The sequence below is a fragment of the Pleuronectes platessa genome, chromosome 22 (assembly GCF_947347685.1).
Source record: "Pleuronectes platessa chromosome 22, fPlePla1.1, whole genome shotgun sequence".
In the NCBI taxonomy this organism is placed as follows: domain Eukaryota; kingdom Metazoa; phylum Chordata; class Actinopteri; order Pleuronectiformes; family Pleuronectidae; genus Pleuronectes; species Pleuronectes platessa.
Window position 1 is genome coordinate 9835066 of NC_070647.1, and position 13167 is coordinate 9848232.

Sequence of the window (13167 nt, forward strand, 5' to 3'; positions counted from 1 at the left end):
GAAAGTCAAACATATAAACAAGCAACACAATGAATGATAATGTTGTTGAATAATCAAGATATTGTAGAAAGAATTTCAAAGCTTTATACTTCACCTCCATTTGGTTGACAGCAGCAAAGTCACACTAGCTAAAAAGCTGAAGATAAAATGTTTACATTACACGAGCTTCAGCTCATAAAGTAGCACAATGCAAATAATTCCTTACTGTTAATTTGACTTTTTATAGAAGTGTCCATTTCTAAATGTTCACCACCTTTGGGTTGCTAGCACCAAGGTAACACTAGCTAACAAGCTAATGCTACTGATATCTCCTGTTTATAACATGAGCTAGCAGGACTTCAGGGAGCGGCAATATAAATAACTCGTGAATTTAACTTAGCAGCTATGAGCTAACTCAGCTGGTGCTAGCGTGTCTCACCTGTCTCATTAGCTAGTTGGCGCCGTTGTCGCAACTTCCGGTGCCGAGAGAGGAAGCAAATGCGCAAGTGCAACAAAACGTGTAGTTCCTTAATTGTCTTCTAGAGGCTCGTAGAAGTTAAAGGGAAATGATTATTTTAACAATGTATTTCAATTGTTTAGAAAAAAATACTATTTATATCTTAACTCTTTATAATTCATTAAATATTACAAAATCTTTCATTTATATATTCACCTATTATTTCAACACCAAAGACAATGTGACGGCTCCCAAAAGTGAAGAAAATGCATCTCGACCGCCTTCCAGTGAGGGCCTCCTCTATGTTAGTGAATGGGACATGAGCCAAATTAAGATGCAATATACACATCAAACAGATTTAGCTTAAAGATGGTTCATTCATTTTAGGCCGCATCAGACTGTTATAAGCTCAAGTGCACATTCTTTCAGCAACTCTGGTTTTAATTTGTGATTTTATTCTCTAAAAAGGGTTTGAACATCATTATTGACAGTTGACACTTGTGATTGGACCTCGCCTCCATGCCTCCATCCCCCGATTGATACTGCGCAGACTCTGGCTCCGAAAGACGTCATGGTTGCAAAAGAGGGCAGCGTTTGTCTTCAGGATATTTTGGCTTTGTTTCTGGATAGTTTGAGGAGGTGGAGATGTGTCGTCCATTTTTACACACAGTCTAAGGTAAACACAGTGTATTTGAGTGTAGAGGAGACAGATCATGAAACGGAACAATGTGGAATACCTCAAGTCTTTATTGCTGTTGTTGAGTAAAAGGGTACAATGTTTAAAACATCCATCCAGTTGGAAACTGCCCACTTGTATGACATTGGGAGTGTTCAGAGAGACTACAGATAGTGTGTTTTGCATAGGCTTAGCGCTACACAAACAACAAAGTGTCTGGTTAAACATGGAAATAAAAGCATAAAAAAACATAAAATGGACACAAGGTTGTAGAAAAAAAAACAATACGGCATTATGAAACCACTGTACTAAAAAAAAAACATAAATGTCACATTAAATCACGCTTTAAAATATTTTGGTCAAGCTCCCCTGCTCTTTTTAGGAGCCATGGAATGTGATTGTCAGACTTTTGAGCAGTAACATGGATCAATTTAATGCCCGGGCAAACCATTCATACGCTTGTCAAAGCTTCTGCCGCACAACAATTGAAAGGGAACACGCTGCTGTAAGACCACTTCAGTGAAAAATAAACATGAAATCCAGTCTTAGTTTCATACTGAGTTGCTTGGAGGCTTTTATGTACTGTACCTCAGCTGTCACTGCAATCATAAGGGCCAGAAGAGTTACATAGTGGTAAATATCCTTGTACTGTACTTGTGTCTTGCTAAATGCTTAGGCACCATAATTTTACTTTGCATGCCCTCAATTAGAAAATGATTGCTGAGCATTGAAGTGTGCACAGACTAGAGGCAAAAAAGTATCCAAAAAAAAAGTGGTTTGCCGATTTCCCACATTATAAAACCTGCGTCTTTCAAGCAGCGACGGCACCTGGAGCACCTGCTTTTCAAGAGAGGAATGTCTGAAGATTTTTAAAGTGATCAAACAGGTACAAAAGCTACAAAAACAGCTAGAAATAGAAAAGAACAAAGCACATTAAAACATAAATAAAATGACATAAAGGATAATAAGAGTCGTAATGGCCTTCTGAATATTCAACACTCCTATCACCTCCAAAGTGAATTGCCCGTTGGATACAAAAAAAAGCAAACAATACCTTTTGTTTTTGAGTATAAAGATGTTATATACGATACAGTATGATAGGTCATATTCAAAACATCACATGTGCTAACATATATTACTCAGACCATTGCTGCACTATTGGTAAGACAAAATAAAAAGTGAAATCAGCTAAATTCTATAAGTGCTTATATTTCTATCCTGAACTGGTGAACGTTGAATAAAATAGCAATGTGTGAAGCTTTTGCTTTAAATATAAATAAAAAAAAGAGAGATGGAAAAGGATCTGTGTGAGGGAGAGAACTGATTTCACCCATCTCTTGTGAATGTGGAAACGTTTATCTCATCTATTCTGTCTCTTATCAAAACTGTTGGCGTGGAGTACAAACAAGATAAATCTAAATGTAATTAGTTTTCCTTCTTCCTGGCTGAATTGTATAAAGTAATTAGTAACAGTAATTACAAATGTCCAAATTTCACAGCATTTTGTTTCTTTTAGAAAGCAAAAAAAAATCATTGTGCAAAGGCACTATTTGTGGCAACCGTACAAAAATTAGATGTTGTTTCAGTACAGTGCTCGGACAGCATCTCTCCTGTCCCTCTGTTCTCTTGGGGTCCCCTCTTGGGCGTGTGGTCATTATTTGGTTCTTAAGACAAAGTCAAAGGAAGCGTCTTGGATGTCGTGGTCCCCAGAGTTAGTGGCTTCTTCAAGACATTAGTGCCCCATCCCTGGTGAGAGACACAGATCAAATCTATCAGAAGCTGGACTAAGTCTGCAGACAGGTGTGGGCTAAGAACAAGGACCCTCAGACACAAAGGGTCAAAGCAAGAGACAGTGAGTCCTGTAGTTAACTGCAGTCAACATGCAGTTTACAGGATATTTGATGCCGGCTCCAGGGAAACCTAGACTGTACACAACCTGTTAGAAAAAACTCAAAACTCTTGTGAAATAGTATCTTTCCACAAGTCATATATCAATAAATGTACTGCTACTGGTTTGTTGGTTGCAGTTCTCAAGAATTATTGAATGTATTTTAAATGGTGCTTTAAAGTTATGTGCTTTTGCAGGTTTTCAGGCTACAGCACTGCTCCTCTGAGAGATTGAGGAAATGGCAGCAACATTTACCCATTTTCAGATATTTCTTCAAAGGACTATGATCTGTTCAATCTCCAAATACACAGTCTTAAAGCGCTTCACACCATCTGGAGTAGTTTATCTCCTGATCAAGCAGAGGGCGATCACTGTCATCTTGACCTATTTGGGATGACCTCTTGACCTATCAATAAAGTCAACCTGTAATAATACATTATCTTATGCTTTGCTACGATAATGAAGGACGCTAGCAAGCAAAGCCGTCGTGAGTCGGCAGTCATGACACCAGGGTAACGTTGTGTGGACGTGTTTAGGGTTCTACAATAATAATGAGAACTACGACGTGTGAAACTTTTCATGGTCTAAACCCAAATATCAAAACGAGCCTCATCACTTCATACTTCATCGGTTTCCTGACGCAAACTTGGAGCAGATAAAATTGTGCTTTAATGATATAATATTGTGCAGAGTAATACTACTCCAAATCACTTGAAATCGTTCTAATTTTAGTGAGGGTTAGATTTTGACCGACACCAAACTTGTGAACATTTGTGGCGGCTCTCTATCCCAGTCGAGCATGTGGAGAGTGTGCCTCTGTGAACTTGCATATGGTCCAGGTTTGGTGTCAAATGTCTGTAAGGTCCTGCAGCCAACGACTGGCAAGAAACACAAAATCTTTACAAAGCCTCTTGTCATCCTCTGAGTCAGACTGTGATGCTGTGCTAATCTCCAACATACCAGCTATTAATGTGACAAACTGGCCTGGCAGGGGCAGCGGCTCTGGAATGGAGAGAGGCAGGGCTGCGGTCTGCGGAGCACAAGTGGATTTGCACAAGAGTGGAAGAGCTGCAAGGTTTGAGTGGCGTCGAGATGGCTGTTGAGTGGGTCTACAGAGGTGAAAATGGTGTGTGTGCGTGTGTGGGGGGGCAATAGGAGGAGGAGGCTACACTCAGATGTAATTTTTAAAATAGCAAGCAATGTTTAAGTGGTATCCTTAAAGGTTGTGGAGCAAAAGGCCAAACAGCAGCATTTAAAAGACGCAGGGGAGGATATGACAAGGTCAGTGATTGATTTGTGGACACGGGGCTTTGTATAAAACAAACAGCCGGTGAAAACCTTCAAACTGGAACCTTACTTCTCTGGGCTGCACTGAGATGGTTTCTTTTATAGTCACATACTAAAAGTTTTATTTAAATCTGTGATTGGAACTCTAGTCATGACAACAGTAGCTTCCCCCAATCAGTTGGCTGAGACGCAGTTCCACAAGTTGTATTTCACCTCTCTGCTTTAGTTCAGTTGCCTTTTTTAATTCTTTATGGTGTTTTCTTGTTTTATTATAAAACTCACATCTTGTGTTGTTACAGGCAACTTCTCTTCCGGATCCCCCTGTGTCCCCATGTCTTGTCTCTTTTAGTATTAAACCACTGAGTTTCTCACTAGTTTTGCCTGTTTATCTTGACACATTTGAGTTCAGTGCTCCAGCATTTTGTTAAATCATGCGTGACCTCTGATCCTGCTTGACTTACAATTTCTCTCTTGGACAGATTTTTGTTTACTGAACTTTTGTATAGAGGAATTTTGAGCCTGACCCCGTCTCCATTCTGAGTCCTTTCCGTCAGACCAGTGTGATAATGTGAGCCTCTGTGTTGACACTGCAGAGCCACAAGTTCATTCGACAACTGAGGGTTCACGCTCACATACCTGCCCACGCATTTGAATCGTTGCTTGCACACATACTTTACAAGCTCCGCAGTTACGAGCCGATACTTTCTGGTGCCTTATAAAAACTCACCGTTGGCGACTGATTTGGTGTCCCCTCTGCCTGCCACCTGCAACACACAAAGACAGCAAGTCATAAAGCAGCAAAGATATATTTAGCCAGACAAACATACCTGCAAAGCTGCCAGTCAAAGCCGCGAGCAGTCTAACATTTCCACCTATGCAGACTCTTGAATTTATCCCGATTCCAATCACAGATCGTCATCCTGCTCTCTTCCCTTCCCTGACATCACAGCATAGCACGGTTAGCTAATGACACGGTTGCTAACCGCCACCTTTCCTGTTCTGGGCCCTTTTTACGTCAGTGCAGACCACGGCCTGGTGCCCTCCAACCCCGCTACCCGCTGCAGCGGACCACAGCCCCCGGCCTGCTCAGCAGCTGTTGGCTGCAGAAACTGTAGGGAGGAAAGTTTTGATTTCTTCTAAACGTGGGTAGGTAGGATTTCCTTGTCATGCTCTATTTCACAATGCGGAGTTTCACTTCAAATGAGGGGCTCTTTCTTCTTGGTTTCTTTTATACACAGAAATCAACATTTGGAATGTATTTACATCCGGTCAGATTTGTTTGAAAAGGCGAGGTGATGACAGTGATTCATAGCTGTCAAAGTGCCTTTGCGAACTCAGCACTGAGCCCGACTTGTAAAGAGCGCTGTAAACATCAGGGCAATAAAAAGTCAAGTGAAGCTGGACAGAGAGCAGTGATTTGTGGTTGTCAGAGGAAGGAGCAGTGATGTGATACAGCCGTTTGTGAGAAGCACTCAGCCTGCTGTGGGACATCAGGCACACTGTTTAATATTATTACGGCAGAATTTATACTGAACTGTAATCTTCTGGATTTTGTTGAGTCTGCTATAGCAAGTTATGAATGTTAATGGAGCCAAGAACATAATCCTTCTCTGGAAATGGCTTCACTCTGGCTCTGTTGATCAGTTCATTCTGTTCCTTTTATTTGACACTCAGAAGATATCGTGACTTTAGTGTTTGAGGAGCTGTGACAGTGTTAACTTCAATAAAACTGATTTGTTATATTTTGTCAAAAATTTGTCTGAAGGATCTGGGTACAGGCGCTGCCATCTTGTGCTGTTAATGTACCAGTGTCTGCACAGAAGAGATTTTGAAGTGCATTGTCAATATCTCATTTAGGATTGAAACACTTAGACATCTATTATCATAGAGCTCAACAGTGTGGCTCTGGATGTAAAAATCCCATTAATTATGTGAATACAGATTTTGGTTATCAGCAATCATTTAACCCTCCGAGGTAGGCTTACCACAAGCTATGAGATTATTAAACATATCATACGTTCCTGTAGAAGCCACAAGTCTGTGGAAATAAAACTATTATAAAAAAGGTAAAATCTAAGAAGAAGTGCAGCGGAAGTAATTTGAAAGGGATCATTTGCAATGGTTTCTGGGATGTGTCACTCTTTCAGTCTAAAAAAAGGCTTAAAACACTAAAGCATCAATGGAGAAAAAGTGGGCGATAACTGTTGCACTCTATTATGTATGTATTATATATACTTTATTAGATAAGCAGTTTTGTCCAGCCACAGCAGAACAGAGCTCAGCCCTGCCGACGTCAGAGAGCATAAAGGTCGACAGTGGGACAGCAGAGTGTGAGGTCACTGTGTGATCAGCGACTCTGAAGAAACATTGATCAAATATGACTTTACCTCTTCAGGCTTATTCCAGATTTAATGCTGGGGTCAACTAGCTATCAGAGTTCTTTAAAACAAAAACAAACACGAGCAATTGTTACTCCCATCACTGCCACACCAATTCAAATAATTAAACGTTATTATTTCAATATTACACCATTTCTTTAGCAGAGGGGCCCTTCTTGTGAAAAACCATATAAAAATACTTCCCACAAACCAATTACAAACTACAGACATGTTATTCTAAATTAACTTTCTCTCTTTATCATGACTCTGTTTAAAATGAATAGTAATTACCTTGGTTGGAGAGGCACCTTTATTTTCCCATAGACTCCTCTTGTTGGTGACATCCACAGGCTTCAGGTCCTATGAGAGGGAGACAGAATACCATCATATCAGTGAGATGAAACCTGAGATGGGGAGGGAAGGAATGACGGGGCTTGAGGCGTGAGAGCAAATGTTGACAGACACTATCACTTCTTGGAACCGCTTTTGTAAATATTTGTATTCATGATGTGCTGCATGGAAAGCTCTCTCATAAATATTTGGATGAATATCACTGAAGCACGTATATGGAGCTTTATACAAGAGCACCAGAGAAATAAAGTCATGGAAAACTGCAGATAAAATCCTTAAGCGCCATTATTTACTGATGCCTGACTGAAAACATCCAAATGCCCTTTATGTAGGTATTTTAAAAGCTCTGCTGTTTTAATCAGGAGCCACCAGGTGGTGCCAGACATATACTCTCACTAACATACACATGGACATTCTCCACCAGCTTCCACTTCATCGTTTAAAAATTATTATAAAAGATGTTCAGCATCATCATATAATAATAGCACTGTAGAGCTTCCTGCAGTTTATCATGAGGATGACCTGTGTTTGTTTGAATGAATGCAGCAGGATCACTGTTACAATGCAAATAATTTATCCTTAATACAAACATTCTTATAAATGAGCATTTAAAATGTACATTAATGAATGTGTCAAGTTCTGTCTTCACTCAACTCAACTTCACATCACATAAAGCCACTAAAGCTTGTTAGAACCCCTTATTCCTCCATATTATTGGAGGGGACATGGAGCAAAATAAAAAGTCATAGTACACGTCAATTCAATCTTTCTGAAAGATGGTTTCTGTCAGTTTAGGTCTTTCTTATCACCATGATGTTTGCGATTCTGATCATTTAAAAATTATCTAGTCATTTGATTCTAATGAAAATGGGGCAAGCCATCGTGATTGACGGCTGAGACTTGTAATTGGTCAGCAGTGTGTATCTGCAGGATCTCAACTTCGGCTTCCTAATCACTACTGTGCAGACACTGGTTCCGCATGACGTCAACAGCTCAAGATGGCAGCGCCCGTATCGAAAATTCTTTGGCCTCATTCTTTAACAGTGAGAGGAAGTGGAGTCGCGTTGACCAGTTTTACATACAGTCATTGTACAGTTCTTGTTAGTAGTAGCTGCAGGGGTTGCTACAGTGACGACCTACCGCTGGCCTTCCTCCTGGTGTTTTGCCGCTCTCAGGGGTTTTATTCAGCCAGTCGTTGATGCGGCCTGCCACGCCTGTCTTCATCACAGCTGCTTCCTGTTTGAAAAGAGTCAAAGGTCAGCTAGGCCTGGTCGTCATCTGCAACAGGGCCGAGCAGGAAGTGCCAATGAATTGGTCTCTTTCCTCTCTCTCTCTTTGCTCCAGTGAAACACACAAAGTTTCATCCACTTTCCTCCACCAACCCTGACTTTTACCTTGAACGTGTTCCCGCCGCCCCCGGGTGAGCTGAACACGCTGCCTCTCTCCCACATGCTCTTGATGTTTCGTATGCTGTCAGTGACCATGGGCAGATCCACCGCTCCGGAGCGAGGGGATCGAGACTCCTTGTTCTCTCTCTGCAGAGACAAGGTGGTGGGTTAAAACTGCTGAACAGCAGGGAGAGAAACAGGCTGGACACGACAGAGGAAAAAGGGAAGACAAAGTATGAGGGAGACACATGACGTGCCAGTTCTGAATGACTGTTCTGTAATCAGTTGAAATAGGACATAGGCTTGGTACGTGTGGGCACATTTTAGGCCCAGAATGACTCATATCGACATTGGAATCTCACAGCATAAGGAAATTCAATAATTATCTATCATATTCAGATGTTGAGAAATGTATGTGAGTCTTATTGCTCAAACCTGATTTTCGAATTACTCTTTATGCTACTTGGAAAATAAGAAAATAAGTGAGAAGATGATGAGGGATGATCTGGCCCAGGATAATTTAATCAAGAGCTTGAATATACTTGTTTTATAAAATGTATTTCTATCAGATTTCTCTCAGGACTTCCCTGATATCCTTAAAAAATAACTGAAGTCAACTTGGATTAGATGAATAGTTTGGGTGGATAGAGGAGTAAATGAACCAGTTAAAAGAGTAAACAGCCTGAAACAAGAGTACTAGGCATATTTGCTACAATCACACTCACAATTATTCCATAACTAACATCATGAAAAAATACCTGAGACTATTGTAAATTAAATTTAAGAGTTTTAACATATTATACATCAAGATTGTTTTTTTCCTTACTGATGTGTTTTCCTGGAAGATGTTTTTTTTTTATTTTGCTGATGTTTGACATACAGTGGTGTTGTGGATGGGCTCAACCATTAAAAAAAAAAAGTGGAATCAAAGCGAACCTGAGCAGCTGAGGTGTACTGCTCCAGCCTGTTGTCTATCTTGGACACCACAGGAGACTGAGCTGCCTTCACTGTGCTGCTTGGCAAAAGCAAACAGTTAGAATACAGCACATACAAGAATGAGGCCTCTTTGAATATTGTTTATCAATAAGTCTTTAGTTCCTTGACAGCTGACACTCAAGTGGGAATGAAACGTTCACTTCTGGGTTTCACGCTCAAATAAAAACTCACTGAGACACAACATGATGCTTCAGTTGTGGGGTTAGGGGTTTACCTTTTCTGTGCCGACTTGTTCAGGAACTCTGCCCTCTCTCCGATCTGCAGAGAAGGGTTAGAGAGCCTCTGGGTTATAAATATGGCAGTGATGTTCCACTCGTGCATACATCACTGCAACACAATATTATTCCTTCACTCTTCGGCAACCTCAAAACAGATGTTAAACCAGACCCTCCTTTTGATTTCCATGTCTCTATTGTTTCTTTATTGTTCGTATGAGGAGTTTCATTTGTGACTGAAGTTTATGGGTCGATACGAAGACACACACATGGTTCTGTTCTAAATAATTACAGGTCCTTTCAACATTCATAACTTACACTAAATAGTATTAAGCCCTCTTGTCAATAACCATTTAACTACGTCTGATTGTATTAGTTTAATAGTGGATATTTAATTTAGTTTAATTTCTTCATAAGCTCAATAAGTTGTATCAGGATCACAAAGTGTAACTAATTGTACCATCTGTGCATGCACACCACACAGACACACACACACAAAACATGTTTTTCCCTGTCTTTGGACTGTGGGAATGTCAGAGGATTGTTTATGATATACAACAAACAGGCTAAACGAAGGGGCAACATATGCTCTCCTCAGACGCTCGCAAAAAAAAAGAAAAAAACTTTAAACAGACAAAGGAAGGAACGGAAGACAGAGCTCTCTCCCCTCTCTCTCTGTGAAAGAAAAGGACCTTGCGCTCGGCTGCTACCGACTGTGGGAGTTCCCAAAATACTCCCCGACAGGAAATTCCCCATTCTCCAATGCATTTTAAAGAGCTGTAGCCATCCGAACGCAGTTACAGTAATCCTGTTAACCATAATCATGTCTCTGCATCCCCGCAGCCTGTCCTTCATTCTGTCTCTCCGTCCTTCTCCAGCACAGAACACTGTACTTTATCTGTCGTGTGGAGCAGGGTTATGCTGGTTTACTGCTGATAACATGAAGGCGAGCTCCTGGGACTGTGTGTTCCTCCGGGCAGTGATTGCTGATAGCGAGGGCATAATTCTTCTTGTGTTAGTATAACAAGTGCCATAAGATGGCAGTTGTCAGGCAAAAAACACACAACGGCAAAAGTCAATGAGGAAAACAAATATATGTTTGACGTGATATAAAATTGACTGGGCATGAAATTCTCTCAGCACATAAATCTGATATATGTGACAAAAATGGAAAAGCAGATCTATCTGCAGCTCTGTAGTGTTTATATGGCCCTAGCAACATATATAAGATAGATAAGTATCTCTCTCTGGGCATTCTTTTTATTTCATGAGTCTCAGGATGTTCTATATCGTGTGCTGTGAGAATAAAAACATATTATAAAGCTGCACAAACCACTAGTTACCAAACTATCCATTCACCTCAGTACTATGGACCTTTTGTAGTGTCTATCAGCTCATTGTTTTGGTTTTATAGGCTGCAACCTCAATGTTCTGCTTCAGTTTCACTGCCTTAGACACTGCTTAATTTTAATCTCAACTATACATCTTCATTTGTGCTTCATGATGCTAATGCGGTCATATTATCTGTTTACAGGCAGACAGACACCTCCTATGTGGTAGTTCGTGCTCAGTAGGCGCCTCAAGGACCATGTTATGTGATCGAACACCCACACACACACGGTCGAAATTAATACCAGTGATGCTGTCGCAGCTGGTAATGGATTCGAAGTCGGAAGAAACGACACGTAGCCCAACTGTATTATGAGCATGTAATACAGTCTTACACCATAAAACAAAAATGTATCACACTGCAGAGCCAATATTCATATGCACAGTGGTGTGCAGTGTATGAACTATGCAGCAGACAGTTGCACACACACACACACACACACACACACACACACACACACACACACACACACACACACACACACACACACACACACACACACAGCTGTACCTACAGTGAACATGATGACAAAGTAAAGCTGCGTCTGGGAGGAAAATATAGTTGAACAACATTAATTTCAAAACTGGCCACAAACAAACAAAGCACTTGATTCTGGTACGATCAGGTCTCACACACCATTCGAGCTGAGCTCTGGAATCTGAAATCTCACTCCTAACTGTCACTAATTCGATTTTCTACACGAGCAGAAAATCCCCCTTGATTTTCAGTATGTGGGATTTGGCACTGGAAACATTTATTCACACTCGAGTTTATTAAATGTTCCTTTGCCATGAAAAGCATTTAACTTTGGACGAGCTTGGGGAGGGCATGCACTGGGTTGTTTCCGTTGGGTGGGTTTTCAATGTATTTCTCGTGACAAACAGGTTAACAAGTCAGCAAAGTTTTAAAGTAAACAGCCCAATTTGCCAGAAGCTGACTTACAAATATTTCTCTCACAGTGCACTGAAGTTCTTTTCAAATACGAACTCTCCTTCATCTCAGTCAGATAACACTTCATGCAAAGAGCTAAAAGAGGTGAGAGGGGCAGTTGCGGGTCATCTAGCACTTAATCTCTCCAAATATTTTGAATGTTTAGCTGGAGCTTTGCTGCACTGCCAGATGAGTGGGATTTGCAAGATCTTTTATACTGACAACTGTGTTGGGAAGGTATGCTAATACAGCACAGGAAGATAAATACAAATACATAAAAATTTACTTTCTAAAAGTTTGAATGTTGCAAAACCAAAAACAACACAAAAGTATTTGTCTGCTGTAATGTAAGCTGCTAAAGTTAGCATGTGTAGCTACAGGTTACATTGTTTTTTTACCCCTTTGAATGTTAGAAGATCTTCCCTGCTTTTTTAATGTGACAACCAAAGCTACCTGCGATAGCCACATGCTCGTGCTCACCCTTTAACACTTTCTCTTGAAATATTGAAAGTGAAACACACTGTGTGTAAGTATGTAAACAAAGCGAACACACAGGGTTATTTTAAAATGAAATATTAACCAGAACAATGCTGTTCTTCTGTTGACATGTGTTCAGAGGAATCACCAGCAGAGGAATTGGGGCTTGTTGGCTACATCCTCAGTCTATTATCACTAAAGCAAGTATAATGCCATCAAGAACATGTTAAAGACAACTTTTACAAGATCATCACTTATCACAAAATAATATAATAATATATATCACAAAAATATTTATTTTACTCCAAACTAATGTTAGCCACATTAGAGCAGCTAGCTACAGCTGATACATTTTTCCAGTGACTGTTGTTTATTCAGGTGGCATAACTGACATAACTGTGTGAAATCAAGAATTTCCAGTAGCAAATCTGCCGCACTGATCATAATAAACTGCACATGTGCTGTGCCAGGGAAGGAAAATGGTTAGATGGCAACTTAAAACTGGTTGGAGACTCCTTGGTCGAGGTCAGAGGTAAAACATGGTGGACTGACCTTCAGGGAAGAGCCTCGGGGGCTGACACACTTAAAGGGTTTATCATCGCCGTCCACAATGTCCTCCACCTTCTGTCTCTTCTCGGCCGCCTCCGCTCTCCTCCGTTCAATCTCCTCCTTCATCTTCCTTTTCTCCTCCTGAGGGAGCGAGATGTGTTTACAGTCTGAGTTTGAGCAGATACTCTTCTGAGCACAACATTAAA

At 40.6% G+C, this 13167-nt stretch overlaps 1 protein-coding gene across 5 annotated transcripts in view; it reads right to left on the reverse strand.

The window, feature by feature from the left end:
• Positions 1-1163: 1163 nt before the first annotated feature.
• Positions 1164-13167, reverse strand: part of cald1a (caldesmon 1a) — a 51690-nt gene continuing 39686 nt past the window's right edge. For 4 of the 5 annotated variants that reach the window (XM_053414570.1, XM_053414571.1, XM_053414572.1 and 1 more), the window contains 8 exons: positions 12965-13102; positions 9615-9658; positions 9341-9416; positions 8411-8551; positions 8157-8252; positions 6957-7025; positions 5015-5051; positions 1164-2858 (listed from right to left, as the gene is read on the reverse strand). In XM_053414570.1, the coding sequence (XP_053270545.1) occupies positions 2845-2858; positions 5015-5051; positions 6957-7025; positions 8157-8252; positions 8411-8551; positions 9341-9416; positions 9615-9658; positions 12965-13102 (615 nt within the window). In that variant the 3' untranslated portion in view covers positions 1164-2844. Of the gene's footprint in view, positions 2859-5014; positions 5052-6674; positions 6727-6956; positions 7026-8156; positions 8253-8410; positions 8552-9340; positions 9417-9614; positions 9659-12964; positions 13103-13167 lie in introns of all 5 variants that reach the window. The other variant, XR_008333792.1, reaches the window with a different exon arrangement.